This window comes from Convolutriloba macropyga, chromosome 5, assembly GCF_964194025.1.
Source record: "Convolutriloba macropyga chromosome 5, txConMacr16.3, whole genome shotgun sequence".
NCBI lineage: Eukaryota > Metazoa > Xenacoelomorpha > Acoela > Convolutidae > Convolutriloba > Convolutriloba macropyga.
Genome location: NC_134472.1, coordinates 19,800,009 through 19,823,087, shown reverse-complemented (window position 1 = coordinate 19,823,087; position 23,079 = coordinate 19,800,009). Strand labels below are relative to the sequence as shown.

General features: G+C 34.0%; 1 protein-coding gene across 9 annotated transcripts in view; it reads right to left on the bottom strand.

Moving 5' to 3' along the window:
* LOC142339205 (poly(rC)-binding protein 2-like) overlaps positions 1 to 23,079 on the bottom strand; it is a 78,951-nt gene that overhangs the window by 18,856 nt on the left and 37,016 nt on the right. For all 9 annotated transcript variants that reach the window (XM_075389040.1, XM_075389037.1, XM_075389045.1 and 6 more), the window contains exons 2-8: positions 18,776 to 19,668; positions 17,862 to 18,070; positions 17,182 to 17,214; positions 9,879 to 9,995; positions 5,743 to 5,868; positions 2,819 to 2,947; positions 2,052 to 2,348 (exon numbers count right to left, since the gene is read on the bottom strand). In XM_075389040.1, coding sequence (XP_075245155.1) covers positions 2,052 to 2,348; positions 2,819 to 2,947; positions 5,743 to 5,868; positions 9,879 to 9,995; positions 17,182 to 17,214; positions 17,862 to 18,070; positions 18,776 to 19,106 — 1,242 coding nt within the window. In that variant the 5' untranslated portion in view covers positions 19,107 to 19,668. The remainder of the gene's footprint in view (positions 1 to 2,051; positions 2,349 to 2,818; positions 2,948 to 5,742; positions 5,869 to 9,878; positions 9,996 to 17,181; positions 17,215 to 17,861; positions 18,071 to 18,775; positions 19,669 to 23,079) is intronic.

Here is a 23,079-nt window from a genome sequence, read left to right as displayed (position 1 = left end):
CAGAGTGGCATTTGAAATTTATTGATGTCCAATCATTTTTGCTCTCAGAGCAGAGTTAATTTCCGATACACATTACTCAAGAGCTTACAAATTGACCTGTCGACTGGTGGGTTCTAAGATTTTTGTAAAAAATTGACGGCTAAACAGATGTGCGGAAAGCTGTTCAAATGCCAAAAAAATGCGATGCACTTCCTTTCAATAGTTTGCTTCCTTGCCGTTATCTATGAAAAAAGATGACAATATAAATTATTTAGATCAGGACAATACCTCAAAAGATTCAATAAGAACTGGCTCAGTCATGTCTTGCTCACATGAGGATATTATGCTATCCGGCTTTGTTTAATGTTGAATCACGTGACTGCAGTTTGACACAAAGACGTGTTGTTTCTTTTTTTTCACAAATCTTTAAAATTTTAGAATAAATGAGAACTTTTTTGTTTGGAGAATCTTTTTAGAATTTTTTTTGAGGTACCATTAGCTTGAACTTTTGGCTCATGCAATTTCGGCTCCTGTCTTTAAAAAAATAAGTTGATCTATGGTTTTAGAAAGCGCAAGAACTGCTAAGTGTAAGCATTTTTATTCTGTAAGTGTACATTGAACTCCTTGCAAATCGTAAAGATTTGGGAGACCGTAACGCCAGTTAATTCATGTTTTGTCACTACGCTTTGTATGAAGCACAAAAATCCGATCTCCTGTCTACAAAAGTTAGCAGTTTTTTTTATTTAGAAAAAGTCAGTTTCTCGGGAATACCGGCTTAATTGTAATTAATTTCGAGGCTCTTAACAACTAAAATAACTTAAATTAATCAATCTATTTTTCAAAAGTTACTTGCTGCCTAAGAGGGCCTAGCATTTTTTGTTAGCAGTAGGAAAAATTTTCAATTCGAATTTGTTAAAGTTAGACAAATACCAATAAAAACACGTATGTGCAAGCATGAAAATAGCAAAAGTCTGGTTTGCCAGAATGTAAAATCATAGAGGATTCTATATTAAGAGCCAGTTTATTTTTTGGCAATTGGATTTTAGTAAAATACTACTTCTAAGTGTTAAATTTTGTACGCCTAATTTCCATAGAATCTAATTCGAAATTTTCTGCAGTTTGTTTACAAAAACTTTTTTGCCTAATCGAGTTTTCGCATAATAGCCTACGCTGGGTTGCTTTTTCATAGAACACAATGCGCAAGTTTTATGATAGAAAAGCAAATAGTTGAGGTTATGGCAGCAAAACCAGAGTCGAAACGAATCAAAAATTTTATTTCCAAGATTCATGCAAATTTCTTCTTCCGAAAGCTTTGAAAATTAACCTTGAATTACAAAGCGAAAAGTGAGACATGAAATTCAACTTTTGTGTGCGCATAAGAATATCTAAATTGACAGTATAAAGTAAATGAAATCTATTCTATGAAAATTAAAGGATGATTATTTAAGCTACATAGATCATGAAAATACCTCAACAGATTGCATAAGAGCTAGTTCAGTCATGTCTTGTTCACATGAGGATATTATGCTAATTGGCACTGTTTCATTCTGAAACACGTCACTGCAATTTGACACAATTGCAGGCACGTTTAGGGGCACTGAATCGACTGTGCTGACAGACGAACCACTAGCTAGGTCTGGAGCAGGTCCGGCAGAATTTCCAGATGTATTTTCGTTCGGATTGGTCTTCAAAAAGATTTTCAAAAGTTACGTTAAGCAAAAGCATAAAATACATAATCAAACAAAGCGCTTTCTTCGTTTCTTTCCGGTAGTGAGAAGATAGTTTGCGGTATAGTAATGAGCGATGTTTTTTAATGGTTTTTTTTTGAAAACTTGGACAAGACCGGAAATTCCGTCTCATATGCCATTTAAGAAAAATCCGCGAAGAAAAAGCTGACGCTATTATTGATCTCATTGTAACTTTCTTAGAAGCCAGCCAATTGAACTGTACTGATGATTGTCTTTTCATGAAACAAATTGGTAAAGCCCAGGGCTTTCAGTCTCGGCTCTTTAGAGACAGTTTAAGCAGTCAAAGATAATCATCGATGGTGATTCATAATCAGGACTACCAACCTCACTTTGGGTAGTACTGGGCAAAAACTGCGTCGACCCGGGAGCACCGGCCGCTGTCGTTGGGTGGAGACCATAGGGCGACGTGAACAAGTTTCCCCCTGCCATTCCAGGCATACCGTGAGCGGCGGCAGCAAAGTTGGGTGAGGCTGCGGCAGCAGCGGCGGCTGCGAAGGGGTGGGCAGCGGCAGCGGCGGCCGAGAGTGCAGCCGGGTGTGTGTTGGCTATGATGGGGCTTCCAGCTACCACTGACGATATGGGTTTGGGCTTGTAGGGCAGAGTCTGTCCCTTAGGGGGAGACTAAAAGGGCAACCCAGGTGTGAAATGTTCTGTAATGAAATAATCCTAACGTATCTGGAATTATAACTGATTTATTTGATACAGGTATTTAAACTTATTTAAACCGCAAAAACGAACTAACGTATTGGGTAAATTGCTTGAAATTTAATAGCCCCATATAAATCGGTCCATTAATTTCGTGTTTTGGTTAAATACACGATTAAAAATTACTTAAATACTTTAAATTACTCAATTTTAATATGCTTACTTAATTTTAAAAAAGAAAGACAGGCTAAAATAAGGAAGACTTTTTACAATTGCGGTAAAGGCTATTACAGTACTGATTTTAAACAGTGCTTCTGATAAATCAACTAGAAACTAAAAAATAATAGCTCTAGCACGAATGCGCGTGTGTTTAGTGCAAACACATTAAAAATGGGGAAACGGAAGGCGAGAGAGGAGGATGGGGGGGGGGGTGGTGTTTATGGTACCTCAGCCATGATCTTGCATATTTCCATGATGCATTTTGTGATGGCTTCTGGCATTCCAGAGATAGTGACTGCTCTCTCCGTAGACTGTGGCAGGTAGTCCCCAGCCACCTGGATCGTACATCCGGTATGCTGAAACAACAAAGTATCTTTGTTCACTCTTATTCTCATATAAGACACGCGTCAGCAACACTTGCGAATTTGATCACATTAAGTACAAAAATACACTGGACTCATTCTAATCACATTGGCGTTTATCCGTTTATGACCCTCAGTTAAAAATTGCTTACTAGTATTTAGCACGTTATTATGTAAAAGATATCGCGTGCACTTGAGAGGGGGTTGTAAATATTCTGTGTTTTATCTATGAGGTAAATCTAAGGAATGTTCTAGAAAATCTAAGGATATCATTTATTCTGACATCTTATCACATTGTGTATGAAAACATACTTTACAATTTTCCAACTTTTTTCTCATCACGCTCAAAATGCGAGTGTGAGAGAGTGTAATCATATAAACAACAACAGCAGGAGTAAAGAGTAAGAGTCGGTGTATAATACACAGGCATGCAAATGAACTTCCGCTCAAGCTGGTTTCAGTTACACTCAGTTCCTGTCTTCTTTTAAACATGGCCAACATTGTAAAATTAACTGACCATTTTGGACATTGTGTATATTGAGATTAAAATTCACGGACAGCTGTTTTCGTTTCCTCGGTTCAAGAGTGGGGGGGGGGGGGGTCGGGGGTTTGACGAAAAATTTTTTTATTTTACTGACAGAATTTAGTCTAACTGTCAACTGCGCCATCTTCTTTTCAAAAAGGGGCCCGGTTTTGGGATAGGGCATAAAAACAATCCGATTAACGCGCAGAAAACCCAGCTATGTAAAAACCAAAGCTTTTAGAATGACAGAACATTAATATTAGTCGTACAGTAATTTGTGTCAATGCATAAAACCAATCAGCAAATTTTTGTTAAAAAACGTTTCAGCTTAGTTCTGCGATTCAGGATAGAAACGCAAAACCGAAAAAAAAGTATTTTACGCCTCATTTACAAAATATCAGAAAAGTTAATACAACAGAAATAATCCAGAAATCAACGAAAATATTAATATAAAGTAATTTGCAGTCAAAGTGCAAAATCAATCAGCAACTTGTTTTTAAAAGTTGTTTCAGCTTACTTCTGCCATTCAGGATAAAAACGAAAAAAAAAAACGAAAAAAGTATTTTAAGCAAAAACCGCCTCATGTACAAAACTGCCTCATATAGAAAACATAATACAGTAGAAATACACAGAAAAAACAACGAAATTGGTCGAACAGTTATATGTAGTCAAAGCGTTAAACCAATTGGCAACTTTTCATTAAACGCTGTGTTGGCTTAGTTTTGCCATTAGGGATAAAAACGCAAAAAAGCTGTATTACGCAATACTGCAACGTGCACAAAAAATCAAAAAGTTAACGCAACAAAAAATACTTTTGAAACAAACAGAAATACAACTCCTGTTTAAAAAAGTACAAATATATTGGTTCGGGATAATTGATTGGCAAGTTTTACCAATTTTTTGTTTATTCCATTTAAAATCATCTGGATGCCGCCATAAAACGTTGGCGTCAAAAACTTTATTCGAAGATAATGAAAACGGATGAATTGAAGGATCAACATTCATAAATTCTATTGAATTGTTTTAAAAGGACAACAAACAGTCCTTGCGCATTAAAAACTTTGAACAAAAATATGAGTGTATTAAAAAGTATCCATTATGTCACCAACATATTTAAGATTTTCGAAAACTAACACTTGAATTTCTAAAAAGCTTTGTAAAGCATTTAAGGTAAATGTCGACCAAGAAAAGACAATTCTGTTACAGTGTAAAAAACGCCACCAGGCCAGATGCCGCTTCCGAACAAAAGAGTCCCTGAAAAAAATAGTATCACTTAAGTTTTGAAATTTAATCAATATAAATTTAATAAAAATATTCTATGAGTTAAATTTCTCACTATATTGTTTTAAAATCTTTGGAATAACATTAAACCAAAAATTTGCGCAAAAAACATTGTTTGATAAAAAATTAGTTGTAATCAATTTAGTTTTGATTTAACGGCATACAATCATATTAATTATTCGGGTTTTTATTAATTGATATGCAAGTAATTGATCCGATGATTTAACAAGATTATTTTGCCAGGAGTTGTTTTGTCTGCTTTTTTTGGACCATTCTGTCCGGGTCTGCTTTGTCTGTAGAGATTCTTGTTTGTTTGGACAATTAAAAATGTTCCGCACATTATTTATAAATTAATTGTTCCACATAAATTTAAAACGTCAAACAAAAAAACAGAGGAGCTATAAAGTTATAAAAACTGTCTTTTGGGGAGGGGGTCTGGGGGTTCAATAATTTCTTTGATATCAGAAAAGTTTCTAATTGCTCAATTGTACAGTTGAAACTTGAGACCACTTTTGCAACCTTTGAAAAATGTAGCAATTTTTTTTATTTGGTAAAAAGAAATATCCAAAAACGTTCTCAAAGGTTTGCAACTATAAACTTTGACAGTGTTGGCCCAAACTCATGTATGACAGAGGTCATCTATTTCCTGTCAGCCAATACTTGTTTTTGCATCATAGAAAGGGATACGAATTAATGAACAGTAGAAATCAAATCAATTTTTTCATAACTATTTTTTTTTAGTTTTTTTGGGAACCCCGTGTTTCTGTTTCTATCTGGGTTTTGGAGTTTTAATATTAAAAATTCGAATGAAAATGGAGCTTTGATAGGGTATCAATTGTAGCCTTCCTGTATGGAAAAAAAATTGAAACTTATTTGGCTGAAAGAAAAAAGACTATGTCATACATATTCCTCATTTTTCTTTGAAATGTTAGTATTAAAAATGAGTCATTAAATGATCGAGATGCAATAATTTGAAGTGATGTACCTCTCGGATCTCCTTGATTTTGGATCCTCCCTTGCCAATGATGGATCCACACTGTGAGGCAGGAACTATGAGTCTGAGTGTCACTGGGGGCTTCGGGCAGTCTGCGGTAAGACCCTCACTCATGTCCTGAAATGTAAATAGAATGTGGTAATTCTGGTAGCAAGCGTGTCAAATTTAAAATTTAAAATTTTAACCAATATCACCAAAGTCTGAGTTCAGATCGAAAACAATTGGACGGTTATCTTGTGTGATTTCATTAAGAATCTTGTCAGATGACCAATATTTGCTATACTTTAACAACATATGAGCACTCATGCCTCCCAGTTTTTCACCAGCTATTTATTTGGTTTATTGTTCCGACCCCTCTTGAAGGGGGGAGGAACTATATACTCAAATGGGTTTTTTTCTGTTCAGTCAATTTTGGCCGATCGATATATTCATCGCAGAGAGTTGAGACTGGTATCATTAGAAAGCTTGTCCAGCGTAGAATATGGAATTAAAAAGATTTTTTTGATTTTCGTTTTTTTTACAGGGAGATATCGAGGTTTAAACTTTCGAGAAAATAGAGTGAATTCCGTTGATTTTATTCACCTTTTTTCGGAATTTTGACTAAAATTTCGCCAATTTTGCAAAAATTTAATAAAATTTTTCAAGAAAATGATAATGATTTTATTTTTAAAGACAAAAGATATAGTCGCCTATTTTTATTGATTTTTTTTGTCACAAACTCCGGCTAACTATTTCACAAAATTCAGACTTTTTCATCAAAAACAGCACGAAATAAGATTCTTTAGTCCACTTTGATTAAATTTACAGGAAGTGAACACTAAAAAGACCACTAATACAATCTTTGTAGACCGAAAATGGGGCTAATACTACTTCAATTTCCGTTGAAAGGGCTCTGTAATTGAAACATTGCCGTTTTTTGCTAACTTTATTCGTTGATTATCAAAAAACGCAGCATTTATTTTCGATTTTTTAACCCACAAAATATCTATATCTATGACCTTCGAAAAATTAAATATTTCTAATGGATGATAAGCATTAGCAGGACTAGTTTTGTACCAATCTTGGACCGTTATAATCCAAAAATAATTCGGATTGTCATCAGTCGGTTTTTTTATATAAAAAATTCAATCCATTTTATATTGATTAATGAACAGAGCATTTCAAATCAAAGCTCAGTAGTGATAGGTCCTATTGGCTTCCTAATTAACTCCAATATAATTTATATAGTTGATTTCTTGAAAGCTTATGGTCGTTTTGACTTTTTAAATATTTGATTTTTAAATAAAAAATGGCTAATTGAACTTTGCCTCCATTTTTCTCTTAATTTACTCAACTTGCAGCTTAGTGTCAGCAATCAACGAGTGCTCATTCTTTCTACTGAATTCAAAATCAGTCTCTATTGCGGTTTTACGCTTTAAGGTATGTTGTTCTGGCTTTGATACTACTAGATTTCACATTTTTTTTTAAATCTATAGGTATTTGCCCATTTTTCATCTTTTCTAGTTTTCTCAAATTATCACCTTATTGGCAGTTCATATATCACATTATTCAAGTTCAAAATAACGCGCAATTGATACTATTTAAATCCTGAAAGATATACATTGTTGTTGTTTACTGCTTCGACAATATTTTCTCGAAGAATTTAATTGAATTTTTTTAAATTTTATCTTTAACTCTCTTTAATATGACTTTTTTTTGTCAAATGTCAAAAGGGATTGATGTCACAAAATCTAATGTTTTTACAGAATTCGCTATGACTTTACTCGCTTTGACACGGAATTATTTTTTGATTTTTTGTCATATTTGACGTTCTTTCCGTAGACGTAAGACATATTCTAGATAATTGCAGGTCTCAAGGGCTTCCTAGTAAGAATAAACGAACTTATTTATTTTTTTCTTTTTGTAATTAATGGCTTTCATGTCTTTGGAAATAAATTTTTTCGAAAAAAACAAGTTTTACATAATTTTGCCTTTTTTCTTTTTTGGTCTAATTGTTACCTAGTTTCATTAATGAGAGGCCACATTATACATTTCAAGTGAAGGTGTCAAAGGGTATTAGTGTCACAAAATCTAATGTTTTTAAAGAATCCGTTATGACTTTTCTGGCTTCCACGCGGGTTTTTCTCAAAAAAAAGTTAACGAATTTTTGGTTTTTGTCATATTTGACGTTCTTTTTGTAGACGTAAGACATATTCTGGATAACAGCAGGTCTAAAGGGTTTTTTTGTAAGAATGGACGAACCTATTCAAACTTTTCATTTTGTAATTAATGGCTTTCATGTCTTTGGAAATAAACTTTTTTCGAAAAAAAACAAGTATTTCATAACTCGCATTTCTTTTTGTGCAATTGTTACCTCGTTTCATTAATGAGCGGTCACATAATACATTACCGTTTTTCGACGAAGGTGCAATCGAACATATTTTGAGAGCCAAAGTATGGCTTTACGGCTTCGAAAGCATTTTTTGGCAAGTTTTAATTTGATTTTTTGTTTGTTGTCTATTTGTTGTTCTTTTTGTAACTGAATAAAAAATTGAATACTGACAGTTCTTAATTCCCTCCTATAGAAACCTTGGCAATTGTAAACCTATGCGATATTTTAGTTGATTCCTAATGGTTTTCATTACTTTGAAACTAATTGTTTTTTTTTAAAAAAAAAATTCAGCGAATTTTCTCACTTTAAAAACTCTGTTCTTTTTTTTCTAATTGTCACCAAGCCTTATTATGAACTGGTGAATAACCATTTTTTTTCTGGTGAATTAAAATTTATTCTCTTTAGTTTCAGTTTTACCTGACGCTATTTTGACTTTGTTATTAAATTTTGTTTTTTCGAACGGACATTAATTTTTTGACGTAATTAATGCTTGTTGTTGTTGTTTGATTTCGCCGTTCGTCTTCGCTCGCTTTCTTAAGATCGCATATCTCATCAATCTAGAGCATCATTTTTTTTTTACTCCACTGAGGTATTTGCTTTGGAGGCTATCTCTTCGTTCATATATCAGTTTTTTTAAAAAATACTTGAATTTTTGGGTTTTCCTATCTGTTCCTCATTTAGTAGACAATTATGTCAAAATTGTGAATGGGCGGGGTCAGAACCTTATGTGCGATCGCACATTACCGAGCCTCCTTGTTATTATAAGACTAATGTACTAAAATGTGAATAAATTGTTGTTATTCTGTCTGTTGCTTATTAAGGTGAGTCCTTATCGAATGGAATATTCTGCGATCATTGGCAAAAAAACCCTTGAAATATGAGAAATTTGATGTCATTTGTGGTTGAAAATGCAACATCAATATTACTTACTGTTTACTATTAAGTACTATGAAATCATTTTCTATATTACGGTTGATTTTTTTTTCATAATATACTCTTGAGTAAAAACTTGCTGCCATTTGTGAAACAACAACTAATATATTATCGTGTTATGACCACAATTAAATTAATACTATAGTATTCGAATACTCATTGTTAAAACTGCAGAGTGATCGTAGAAAATAACAATGACAAATTATCTCACGAAAAAAAAACAAACATAATCAATTAACGTCGGGTGAAACGCTCTCAAACAAATAGCAAGAGTTTGACTTCAGAAGCATAGGGAGCCTTTACTAGGTTTGAGAGTAACAAGAAAGATGTGTGTGTGTGTGTGTGTGTTTATGTGTGTGTGTGTGTATGTGTGTGTATATGCGTATGTATGTGTGTGTTTGTGTGTATGTGTCTGGTGTGTGTGTATATGTGTTTGTTAGTGTGTGTTTGTTTGCGTGTGTGTGTGTGTGTGTGTGTGTATGTGTGTGTGTGTGTATGTGTGTGTGTGTGTGTGTGTGTGTTTATATGTGTGTGTGTGTGTGTGTGTTTATGTGTGTATATGCGTATGTATGTGTGTGTTTGTGTGTATGTGTGTGGTGTGTGTGTATATGTGTTTGTTAGTGTGTGTTTGTTTGCGTGTGTGTGTGTGTGTATGTGTGTTTAAGTGTGTGTGTGTATGTATGTATGTGTGTGTGTGTGTTTGTGTGTGTGTGTGTGTGTGTGTGTGTGTGTGTTTAAGTGTGTGTGTGTGTGTGCATGCGCGTGTGTGTATGTGTGTGTGCATGTGTGTGTGTGTGTTTGTTTTTTTGTAGTGGTGACATACCTCTTCGAACTTGTAGGATATCATTGCGAAAGCTTTGTTCAGGCACTCATTGGGTCCTGTCAGAGTCACGATCCTCTCAATGCTCTGTCCGTCTGAGATGTTGATACGAGCACCACTCTATCAAAACACACTTCAATTCTTCCAGTCCCAGGTTCAAATTACCGTGTCGAAGGAGTTTAAGATCAATAAACACTTTCAGACAGCTTAGGTTTCCATGATAGGCTACCAGATGTTTTCGGGTTTGAAAAAAAATCCTACTCAGAAACCACAATACACAGTAGCATAACGGAACCTTGTTTTCAAACTCTTTTAGTAATAAAGTTTTAATCCTTGGTATAAATTGCGATGTGAAATGGAGTTTAACGCAAGTTTAAGACACATTTTAAGAAATAACGTTAAAGCATTGAAGGAGTAATTAATTAAAGTATTGTGCATTTTCAGTTTCTTTTAAGTAAATCCTAAACCTCTGATACTCTTTTATGCATCTCTTAGCGACTTCAAATACATAATACAGTAACGCTTACGAAGATACCGAGCGTCACTCAAAATATTCTTAAAGAGACCGCGATCTTACAAAATTGACTATGAAAAATTTTTCTGTAGATATCCTACTGTTTTACTAGAGATTTTATTGACAATCTTAACTGGGACCACTACCTCAAATATCATTTTGAATAACATTTCAATTATTTAATATTGAGCAGTTATATTAACTCTTTCATATATGTGGCCCAAAAATTTCGACCTCCGCCTCCGACTCCACTGCAAACATGTAAATGCAGCAATGCAATATATGGTATAATTGGAGCTAGAATAGCTTCTGAGATTATCGCCATTTTGAAAATTTTAAGCAAGATGTCACTTATTTAAAATTTTCAAAACTTGCTATGTTCTTTGTATGTACAGTCTGATGATGTGAAACGTTCTGTAAATAATGTAAATGAGGCTAAGAAGAAGAGGGACAGACTAGGATGTTCCTTAATCGACTCTGGGCAGACTGGCAGAAGTATTTACACTTCTATTTGACTGGTTCAGTAATGGTTACTGTTGAACGTCGATGATACAGCGCTGAAACTCACTGTGAGCAAGGTCCGGGTACCTATTCCCAATGCTCATGATTAATTTTTTGCTCAATACCTCACTAAACTATGGCTTCTCTGATAAGCAATAGTTTCAAATTGTACCGTCTAAAAAAATTTTTTTTTCTAGGTAATATTGTTTTTTCTTGCAAACTTGAAAACTGCATGAAACCTATTTTATAAATTCAATGCTGGTCCTAAGCATTTCAAATCTCTTTGTCTCAATTCATAAATAACCTCCTTTTTGTGCTCCTTGCTTTATTGAAACTCAGGAAATCCGCACTTGTATGGAAACTGTAAAATTCAATCCTTGGTGTTCAGTCACTATTTGAAGCAAAAATTTGAAAAATTCAAGAAAATGGCCAATTAAAATGATAATTTACGGACAGTCCTTTTTGAGTCAATCATGCAAAATATCAAACCACGAAAAATATTTTTCGCCCATTTTTTCGCCATACAAAATCATAACAGTGCAAACCGAATTCACAGAATTCATTTCTATAAGAAAACCAATATATATTCTTAATTTTGCTTAAAGTAAACTCTGCCGGTGAATTTTGTAAGAAAACGATGCGTTGTCACATGCATAGCAATTAGCAAAAAGTAGCCAATCAATTTCAAGCACACAATGAAAGTTTCGGTATTCTACCATTAGAATCAATTTGAAGGACATAAGGTCCAATTTCTTATTGCGGGTTTAGAATTCATATTTTACATCAATTTGATTAAGGATCTCATAATGTTTTGCATTGCCTCAAACCCTGATCCCAAATTTTGTGTTCAAACAAGATTTTTTTCACGAATATGTAGTATGTCTCTGACTGTTCAGAAATAGCATTTTCATTAAAGCCCAGTAAGAGAAAAAAATTGTGAGTACACGCTTTGTAAGCATACATTGAATATACACAATAAATGAGCTAACTTATGGAAAAAGCCTGACAAATGGTTTTTATCACAGTAACTCACAGCAAGAACGGAAAATTTGCCCAATACATTATCTCATTGTTAATTGTGCTTCTTTGGTTTTTTCAAAATTATAAAAAACACTCAACTTCAAAGTTTTCATGTTACTGTCGTCTTTCGATCTTACAAATATTACGGCTTTTGTTCGAAATTATGGGATTGTTGATTTGCATCTTTTTTAATTGAGTATTTTAATTCAAAAAGTAACTTTTCTTGAGTATTTTAGAACTTCGGGTAAAAATGCTATTCAGGTAAAATCAGTCTCGTTTCCTACCAAATTAAAGTGAACTTAGTTTAGAAGAAATTACAATGCCTCAATGCTAAAAACTGTATCCATGACAGTCTCGAAAACTTAAAAAAATAGCATAGAATTTTGCTACCGAATCCTGGCAAAAATTAATTTCGACCCAATCTAAAATTCAGAAGTCACTTGAAGCTACATTTGCAGCTTTCAAGAGAGCTGGCGTTTGGAACAAATTTGATATAAATGACATAACGTTTAACGGGTTTTTTAATCAAAATTGAGGATAAATTTCTAGCTAAAACAATGCCTGACACTTATTGAACTATTTTATTGCATAGGAAATTCGGGTTTTTCCCATTATACCCCCACCCCGCAGCTTAGTGGCCATATACCCCCCTACGTCAAGTTACCGTAAGAATAGCATTTCGGGGCTATAATATCGCGAGGGGTAAAAAGTTGGGAAACCAGAACATGACGTGATAGAGAATGGTCAAAACAAATATTGAAGTTTTTATCAGATTTTCTTTACCAATCCTTCTAGATATTTAAAATGCAGACCAAGAACATTTGTTTATTTATGCTGGCGGTTTGTCTAATTTATGTTATTTAGGACAAATGACACAACCACGGGGCTATAATGAAACACGTTTTTAGAGCGTTTCTTGGTGATTTTATATAATTATTTGACAAATTGTAATAACATTTTGACAACGATCAAAGCAAATCAAGTTGAATACCAGATGTGTTGACAAATTTACATGATTAACGGGAAAAATAACTTAACAGAAAACTGTTCGATGTAAATTTTTTAATCACAAGGTGTTATTTACCCCTTTTCAATTTTTCAATGATTCATATTTTCAACAATTTTTCGGTTAAGAAAAGCTGAAAAGGTATCGAAAAGCGACGATAAAAATGTGGTCTTACCTTTTCGTCCAGTTATGCCCAAAAGTAAGTTCAAAAATTTTTTCAAAAATAACTGACAATGATAAAATTTATGTAAAAATACGTTTGTTCCGAAATATAGTAACACAGTAAACGTGTCAGCAATGATTGATATTATCAATAAAGAAAAAAACAAAATGGATAAGCGAGTGAAAATTAGCGACCTGATTTAGAGTTTAGAACAACTTGTAGCAAATAAAACGTCCAAAAGAACTGCTAACTAATAAATCTGGCTTTGCAACCCTAAATGCGAAACCAGAGTATTAGGGTAACCGAATTGAAGCGATTCTTAACATACGAAACTGATCAATTTTTATAAACCAGAATTAGTTGGACAGTGTTAAGACTTGAGTTAAACTAACTTAAAAGACGATATTTATCTGATAATTCAGAATAACACAATCATGCGAATTAGTTTTCTAGGATTAACTAAGAGAGTAATGTTAAAGCGTCGAGAATTTACGCTTCCTTACGGTCGAATTTATTTCATAACCGAGTGAAATGAAACTTGATAGTCTCCTCGATAAGAAATATGCTAAAACATTTCTAATGTTGCCCAAGATCTTGACAGATATCTTCACACAGTATTTGGTTAGGAGCGGCAGTGTAAATCATCAATTATTAATTGTAAATTGACCTTTTTTTCTTAAATTATGTTTTAAGATTTCTTCCAAAAACAGCGTTTAGCAAAAAAACAGTGCATAAAAGAAGAACTAAAAGATTAAGATTATAGAAATCAGAGTTTCTTTCAGGGTGTCAAGAAACAAGATCTTGACAAGGTTTTTCAAGAAATTTCACCAATATAGATCTTGGCAAGATTTTTCAAAATTTGGAAGAGTTATTAAGATCTTGCATGACCTGGCAAAATGTATCAAGTTTTGTGTCACTGAGAAAGTAAAACAGCGGCAAAAATTAGAATCTATGAATATCAAAAATCATGCAGTAAAACTGCCCAGATAAATACAGTAATCTGTTTTAAAATGTCAGAAACTTCCTTTAATATTTAAAATTTAAAGTGAAATGAGTGTATGTTAAAGCGAGGTATTAGGACTGTATTAGAGAGAAAGTGGGGCTTTAATATGTGTAATGGCAGGGAACAATGGGTCGGGTATCTTTTGTGTAATTTTGGGGTGATCTAACGTGTGCTACAAACCCCTGGTGTATTCAGCTCATAAATCAATGAATAGATGCCTTTAATCTGTGGGCCCGGGTAAGAACACCGGGCGAGGCGTGTTGAGGGGGGGGGGGGGGGGGTTAAGGGGGTTTCTTCAAAATAAAATACATCATTTGTTTGAAGACGTTAGTTATAAATGTGCCCCGAAAATGAACTGTTCTGTTCTGTCTCGGTTATCGTGGGAGATTTTAGTGATATGCAAGCAACTTAATTTATTACATGTCTAGTTAAGTCGTCCTTTCATTTCGAACAAAATCAGACTCAAATGTGAACAAAGTGACAATATGATGTGTATAGAATTTATGACATCGTGTGAAAGTTTACCTCAATCAGATAATTGAAAAGCGCGAATCTTTCATTAGCTCTAAAGAGTAACCCGTCGATTGCAATTGTGGACTTCGATGCGGTTCAATTTTCAATTAAAAAGTTTTAATTTTTAACAAAACACCTGAAAATTGGCGTCATGATAGACTTTTTAAATGTTTTCTGGAAAAACGCAAGTTGGTGCTGTCGTTTTGTTTAATATTTTCAACCAAATTAAGAGGCTTCAGTATTGTAATTTTTCGAGGTAGGAAAGCTTACCAATGAGGTCCTAAGACTAAGCCTGCTTCCTTGTTCTCATTTTCGGAACTTTGCCCCGGTTAGGACATTACCATTCTGTAATTCATGTATGCACGCACCTTTTTTTCATAGTACAGATTAATTTTAGTGGTTTGCCCCATCCCTTATAAGGTCATAAAAAGCATTTTCAGTAGGAACGCAATCATTTGTTTGCTTACACGAAATAGTGAAAAGAAGAACATTTATCACACAAGGAATGAAAGCATGTCATTTTCTTAAATAAAATCGGATTTTCACATTCGTATATTTACAAAAAAAGAACAGATTACATATTTCATTTAAATAAAACAAACAACGCTTAGTAAATGGAATAAAACTAAACGCTCTTCAATTAAACATTGACATGAAAAAAGTTTTCCAGCGTTTTTTGCTCCTAAAAACAAGTTAACTATTTTTATCAAATGATAAAAAAAAAGTAAAAATGAAATACAAGAGAAACCGCTGACGAGTAAGATAACCATTTACAGAAAAAAAAGTGCAACTGAAAGAAGAACTTTTTGAACCTGAATGAACGAAATATTTTGAGCAACTAGTAAACAAAAGCCAACAGATAACTTTTTTTTCCTTTAAAAATCATGACAGATATCATTTCTCAGAAAAAAATGACAGAAAACAATCACTTTGAAGTTTTTAGTAACGTTTCATGAGTATCTTGAAATCAAATTTTAAGCAAAACACGATAATTGACGCAAAAATGAAGAAAATAAAAAAAACTTCAATCAAACATTAGGCAAGATATTCAGCAGATGAGCAAAATTTAGCTTGATTCAAATGTTATTCGTTGGTATAAATCTAGTTCTGAGACTTTTGCCACTTCAACTCAAATTTATTTTCCAAATGGTTGCAACAATGCAAGCACACATGAAAAGTGCACAAGAATTAGAAAGTACAGCCTACACCTTTTATTCACCTCTAAAACGAATAACTAAGTGAGACAAGGAAATGACATTGAATTGAAAACATGCTTATCACAGATTCCAGCATTGGGTCTCTTCTCAGCAGACAGTTTTTCCAGTTTTCTCTACTTCTTTTTACAAAAAAAGGAAAATTTTTGAAGCGATCAAGACTTGCTTTGGAGACAAGTTTTTTCATGTAAAACCAAAAGCCGTAAAATATACTGTAAAACTGTGGCAATATACTAAGTACAGTACCAAACTTTCCCTTTTCGATTTACCTGCAAAAATTTTTACTGAGAACTGTTTGAATTTATTCAGCTTAAAATTGGGCTCGAACACAAGACAAAAATCTATTTCAGTCAATAGATGTGGAAAGCTGCATTGAGTTTTGTGTCGCTGGAGAAATGCTGAATAGTTTTTCACAATAAGTTTTTCTGTCTAATAAAATTTTGTTTTGTTTGTTTCGTTGCCCAGTCTAAGCATATATTTAATAACCTGGACGTTGGTGGCAAATCAAAACAGCGCTGAATCAATCGAAATTTATTTTTTTGTTTCGCACAGCGAGTCATTAGCACTAAATTAAATGGGTTTTGTGGCACTTACTGACAAGCTAGCTTAAGTATAAAAATTTTATCGTACTATAGTAACTACCAGTTATAAGCTGCAAAAGTATGACATTATGCCGCTCGAACTAAGTTTTGGCACATCAGCATTTTTCAGACGATATACGATCAAATTAGCCTAGCCAAACTCAATGACCTCAATATTATGATAATGATGATAAACTGCACATGCAAAATTTAAGATGCTCTTGAAATGCTAAATTTCAGAACTGAAATTGGGTTCTAAGAGAATTCAGCCGAAAGATTAAAACACAAAAGTATGTGGTCCAAGTAGGAAACAAACACAAAGCAGGAATCGTACATCAGCAGTAGATTCGTGCCAGTATTCTTTGTTTCAACGCATGGCGTCCTAACCATTACACTAACTGGCCCAAAGCTCCCGAGCCCGGGAATCATTTATAAACCATTCTCTCTCTTTTTCGTTCTAAGATGCTTCTCTCCGATTAAGTATACGTCTTACAAGTGAACCTTCCTGTCAAGTTTAAGCAAATTTTACTGTAGGTTGTTCTCTTTCAACCTACTAGCTTGAAAGAATAAATTGAACTTTGTCTGTTTTGGTTCACCATACTGCTATATATGCTGCTATACTTTTGTAACCATAAAAAAAACAAAAAAACAATCATTAAAAAACTCATCAAATCATCTGAATACGAGAGTGAATTTATCAAAAATAATACTTTGAGTATTCTGTCATAAGAAATTTGAACTAGTCCCAGTTTAGAGTTCATGAAAGCATTGTTTATTGTTGCTTTTCTTACCTCTGTTCTGAACTTCTTGATAGTATCTCCTCTCTGAAACAACAATCGCGTCTTACCATCATAATCAATACCATCATTATCTCAATTATTGATTACTATCTCGACATTTAATTGTGATTCTGTCAAACAATCACATGACATAACAGTGTTAAATGCATCATAAGACTTCGACAACAAACGATATACAATTTTCAATTCAGCTATTTTTGTACCCCAATTCGACAGATTTTTGAAACAAGAACTACTGATTCAGTCATTATGGTAAAACATACTCGCAAACATTACTCATCAATGGGATGATTTCATGTTACAAATTTCGGATCTTTTCCGTTTGTGCCCCCCCCCCCCACAGCTTAGTGTGTGCATATTATTTGCACCCCCAGACGCACGTGCCGTATTTTTACATAATGATTTAACATGTAATGATACGTGCTCTGGAACTGGGGGTGCATAACGTAATCGGGGGGGGGGGGGGGGGCGCAAACGGAAAAGATCCCAAATTTCTTTATATTTTTTCTTGCCGTCCAAATAAATTGCGGTAATTTGTTACGCCCTGAATAACTGAATTTATGCTTAATTTAAAGCAATAATTAAAAATAATTAAAGTTTTGCTTAATTTCCGCCAATCTGTTGGAAGCCGCATTGTAATAATCGTTGAAAAAAATTGAGCACCACCTTACCTTCCCAATTATGCTTCCCACTTCTTTTCCCTGCATGATTAGTCTCAGGGTGAGAGTCTGCGGGGGAGTGGGTGACCCCCCACCCTCCATCCCTGAACACTCCTCGTTCATCCCGAAGGGACCCTGATGACCTGTGGAGTCCACTTTAGCCCCGGTTGAGGTGGGAGACAGTTCGTCGATCGCGACTGAAGACCCGGTGTCAATGGGACCTGAAAAATGTTTCCCTTTATTGAACCATGAAAAGAATTTTGTTAGATAGATTGACTTACTCATCAAAACACCCTTACTGAACCATGAAAATATATATTTTTTTTTCTCGACTATAATAGTCTATGAATAAGACCATGGCTCGGCGCATGAAAAGTGAGCTCGACCGTTTTCTTCTATGAATAGACCGCGCATGGACCCATGAAAAGTGTTTGTATTGACTTTAGACATGTGCTCTATGGTGTAATTTGGGTCAATATTGTCCCCCCCTTCTTGACTTTTTGGCTCTCTTCATAAAGTCTAGATCTCGACTACGGTCCTCTTTGATAGATTATGATCACCTATAATTTGAATTTTACTTACACCTTTAGAGTGGTATGCCATAATAGCAAGTGCCATATCTACATGGGAAAGCCATGAAGATCAATATTAGCGCAAACTCGCTCAATTCCATGACGACGTGTCATAATAACCGCTAAAAATGCTAAAACTGCGTCGAATTTAGTGATTATTTTTTACTAATTGCGGTGAATTTAGTGATTTTTTTTGTCAGAGTTTGCAGTGAATTTAGCAGATTTCTGTAAAAAAAAATACCGAAGCTTTTATTTGAGCACAATTCACTCCATTTTTGCAATATTTTGCGATGAAACCTCGACCAGATATATTTTGTTCATTCAAGTTTTTTTTCACTGGGAAAAAGTCCTGACCTGCGTTGTATGGTAGCGTGGCTGCGTTGTTCGCTGTCACGACTGAAATGTTGGCACCACCAGCTGTCATTACGTAATCGGAATTTTCCACACCCGAAAAGGAGTCTTGACTGTTGCTGCGATTTGATTGGCTGAAGGAGTTACCACTACTCACAGCGTAATTGCTAACGCTACTGCTACTATTACTACTACTATTGTTGTTATAATTGTTAAACCCTTTTATTTTGTTGCTATTGTTGTTGTTTCTTTCTAAAAAATTGAGGCGGTGAAAGTTGTGAGTATTATTTGGTGTGTTGTTTTGAAACTGGGCAGTGATAGCGGGGTAAAGCATTTGACGAGCAATTAGTTATATAAACTAAAATTATTACAAAAATAATAATATCGACAAAATCCAATAACACAATGAAAATTTAAATCGCAAACAATTTCAAATTCGGCAAAGTTTTAAAAGCAGGTAAATTTTATGGAAACGTTTATTAAACTTCAACACCTAGTGTAAAAGTGATATGTTTTTCAGGCTCTATTATAACAAAGTCGTAACTAATTTACAGTCAGTAATTTTTGTGACAATGGATTGCGTAAAACCAGAATAGGGTTTCAAGCTGGGCTAAAATGTAAAAGGATGAATTTTGGGTCAAGATGCACGAATTAGCCTACTTCTAGCAATTAACGTGAACAAAAATGATAACTTGGGAATATCGTGTACGGGTGAAATGTCGGGCGCAATAATATTTAATTGGAGAAAAATTTGAACTGAGGTCAAGTTAATTTTGAATTTTCAAGCAAATAAGAGAGAAAGAAACAATGATTGTGATGATGACGAGGCTGAATGAATTACTGAATATCTGCTGATCAGAGTTCTCGTGCAGTGTACAGGATGAAGAGGCTACTAGCTGAAACAGTGAAACGTCATTAGAATTACAGACAAAACGCCGTTTTTAATACTTCACAGTACTTTTACAGTATGCTGTCATGTATGAGCCGACATTATTTGAGCCCATATCTATCAAACACAATCGTTAAACATTTTTCTAAATAATTTTTCAAAATGTTATTTTTTTAACTATATTTAACTTAAATAGTTTAATTGATAAAATGTGATTGTCAATAAAATTAGTACATAATATCTAAGAAATTCAAATAAAAGTACTTTAAAGATTGATCAACTCAAAAGAAATATGTTAAAAGAGCAACTAAAAATTATCAAATTATAGCAATAAATTCACTCCTTTAAAGCCAGCAAAAATCATTCAAGCACAAATATATTCTATAATAACTAATTCGGAAAAACAAATTTTTCCCTTTCAAACTGCGTCAAGGAACGATCTAAGTTTACATAACTGAAAAGGATAATATAAAAGAACATAATAGTCATAGAGTGACAAATAACACAAAATTGAGACATTTCTGTGTAAAAATAACCACTACTTCAATATTACAAAGTTTCGGTCATTTTATTTTATTTCAATGCAGGGTCCAGCAAAGCCCAATGTTTGTCTATCGCCCATGATATTGGAGAGAGCCAGAGGTACGCGTGGAGAGAAATAAGTCAAAACAGATGGTACTATTATTAGTCCCATTCTCAGCCTAAACTTTCACTAGTGGTCATAACCAGCCCCAGTCATTATTTATAACTAGCTGCCTTCAATCAGACCCAAGATTCGATCTTAATTTCAAAACACCTTTTCGATAAATCACCCGTGCTATGTTAGAACTCAAAATTTAATAACCAAACCAAACTGCGGTAGAAGTTCTAACTAAGTTATGGGGTTGTTAAAAGCTAGTTATTGTTTCTTTAATCACCCGCGGAGCGAAATTGTCATTTTGACCAAAACTTATTTGCCCTACAGTTTAAATAACGTGTACTTGCTGGTAAAATTCACAAATTTTTCAGCACCAAAATTAGCGTTCCTCTATTTTGGATTTCGCAAATGATCAAAAATTACAGAGATCAGGGTGTTGTTTTAACGAAATATTTGGCCTTTTCCATTATACCCCCCCCCCGCGCCCCCCACAAATTATATCTCCCCAAAACAGCATAATTGCGCAATTGGGGCTATACGTTATATGTTCCCGGAGGGGGGGGGGGGGGGGGGTTATAATGGGAAAGGACCATAATAATAATTATGCATCCATGTTTTTGTTATTTTGCCCAGCGGGCGAACGGGGGAAGGGCAAATTTGAAATTGGTTGACGTGAATACAATTGCGAAATGTACCCAAATGAGACAAGGGCTTCTAAATTAAATTTCACAGTCCCAAGTCCAAATGCAGAACAGCGTGACCAAATTAATACCCATTCTATACCCATATCGCAATACTCTGATGTAGTATAGACTTTAAAATTTAATAATGGCGTCATGTAGTTTTTATTTGCGCCCCATTTTCCAACCGTAAAAATGTCAACGTTTCATTTCATTCTAACGATAAACTTGTAAATTTTCCATTCTAGAATGTTGTCCAGTCCAGTTAATAATCACTTAATCACTGAAACCTGTGAAAACTTAGTAAAAGTTCAGTAAAATTAGGGAGCCCATGACCCACTCCCAACCCCCCATAATTAGGAGACGATATCTCCCGCCCATTTTTTTTCTTGAAATGTAAAATATTTCGCATGTTCACAAAGTGTCAATAATTAGTTCAAAATTCTGGCATAAACTCTTTTCAAAATTATTTTGCCCACTTGAAAAAAAATAATTTTTCACTCTTGTTGAACAAATGTCAAAAATTGAAATTATTTTTACAATGAACCGCGTAAAAGAACTACTTCTTGTTTAAAAGAGAACACTGCACATTTAAACCATTTATTCGAGCTTTATAAGAAAAAACAACACTGTAAAAGATCTTGCGCAAATAATGATTTCAATGATTTCTTGAATAATGATTTGTTGAAAAAGTCAACGATTTCTCGATTTCTTGCATAAATTCATGAATGATTTTGAAGATCAGTTCAACAACTGACAGTCCTATTGCAAAATAGCCTTGCTTCTGAATACAATTTAGGCGAGCAACTTGTGACATTCTAGGGAGCAGTTTTATGCTGCTGAAAGCACGCATGACATATTAAATTCAATAGAATGACATAAACAGAGCTATCACCTTTTTCGGACAAACAGCTAATAAAAAGTCAACTGTGGAGCCAGTGGGTACAGTTCAAGGACCTGATTGTTCCTCCTCATTAATTGCCGCTGACTTAGTTCATGAGAGCAATGAGCATCAGCAACAGTAAGCTATGGCTCTGGAGTTTGGTATAAGTTATTAGTGTTGTTCATAGAATGGGCGAATGTCCACCAGACGCCAACAAAACGCGACGAACCATTCGAAATGTCTGATGCCAGAAAAACGAACTGAAAATTATCAAAAAGATTTTTAATTACAAATAAATTAACTTCTGTTTCAATTTTGAAGATTACATTCGAGATATGCAGAAGCCAGAAATATCAAAAGAAAAAAACTCTATCAACACTTATCCTACACATCTTAAAAACTAATCCAAATTTAATAAGGGCACACGAAGAATCTGAAAAGGAGCACTCGTTAAAAACAGATAGAAAATTGTTTCAACAAACAACACATTGTTTAACGTTTTTAGCTTTATATTTCTGAGGAAACCCATTGTTTATACTATTGAGTAGCTTTTTCAAAATTTGAAGAATTTGAAAAAGTTACTCAATTGTATGGACAAGATCTGTCGACAGCTGAGGAGAAGACACCCGTAAATGACACCGAGAATGATCTAGAAACGAAACCAGTCAACAGAAAAAAAATTTTTTTGAAGAAAATTGTTTAAAAAAATGAAAAAAAAATGCAAGAAGAAGATGATAATTCTGATTCTTTTTAATTGCTCTTCCTGTTTTGCTCTTTTATGTTTTATATATTCGAAATTTTCAAGCTTTTTGTTTTGTTTTTGCATAGGATAGGTATCTAGGCATTATACGATAGGTTTCTATAAGCTCTATTGCACTTTTTTGAAGTCTGAAGGGCTATTATTTGGCGTTTGTTAAAAGTTTTTTTAAAATTTTTTAGACATAATTTTTGGCTTTTTTGGACGGTTTTTGGATGTTACTCTTGCAAGAATCTTGCAGGTTTTGGTTGTTAATCTTTCATTATTTTTGCACAGAGGGATGTTAATCTTGCTAGAATCTTGCAAGATTATGCATAATCTTGCAAGATTTTTGCAAGATTAACATACGAATCTGACTCGGGTGGTGATTTTTCGCAATAGCTGCATATTATTGTCAACTAATTTTTTATTTGGAAAAAATTTCTTGAAACCAACTTATTAAGAACCTATAAACAACAACA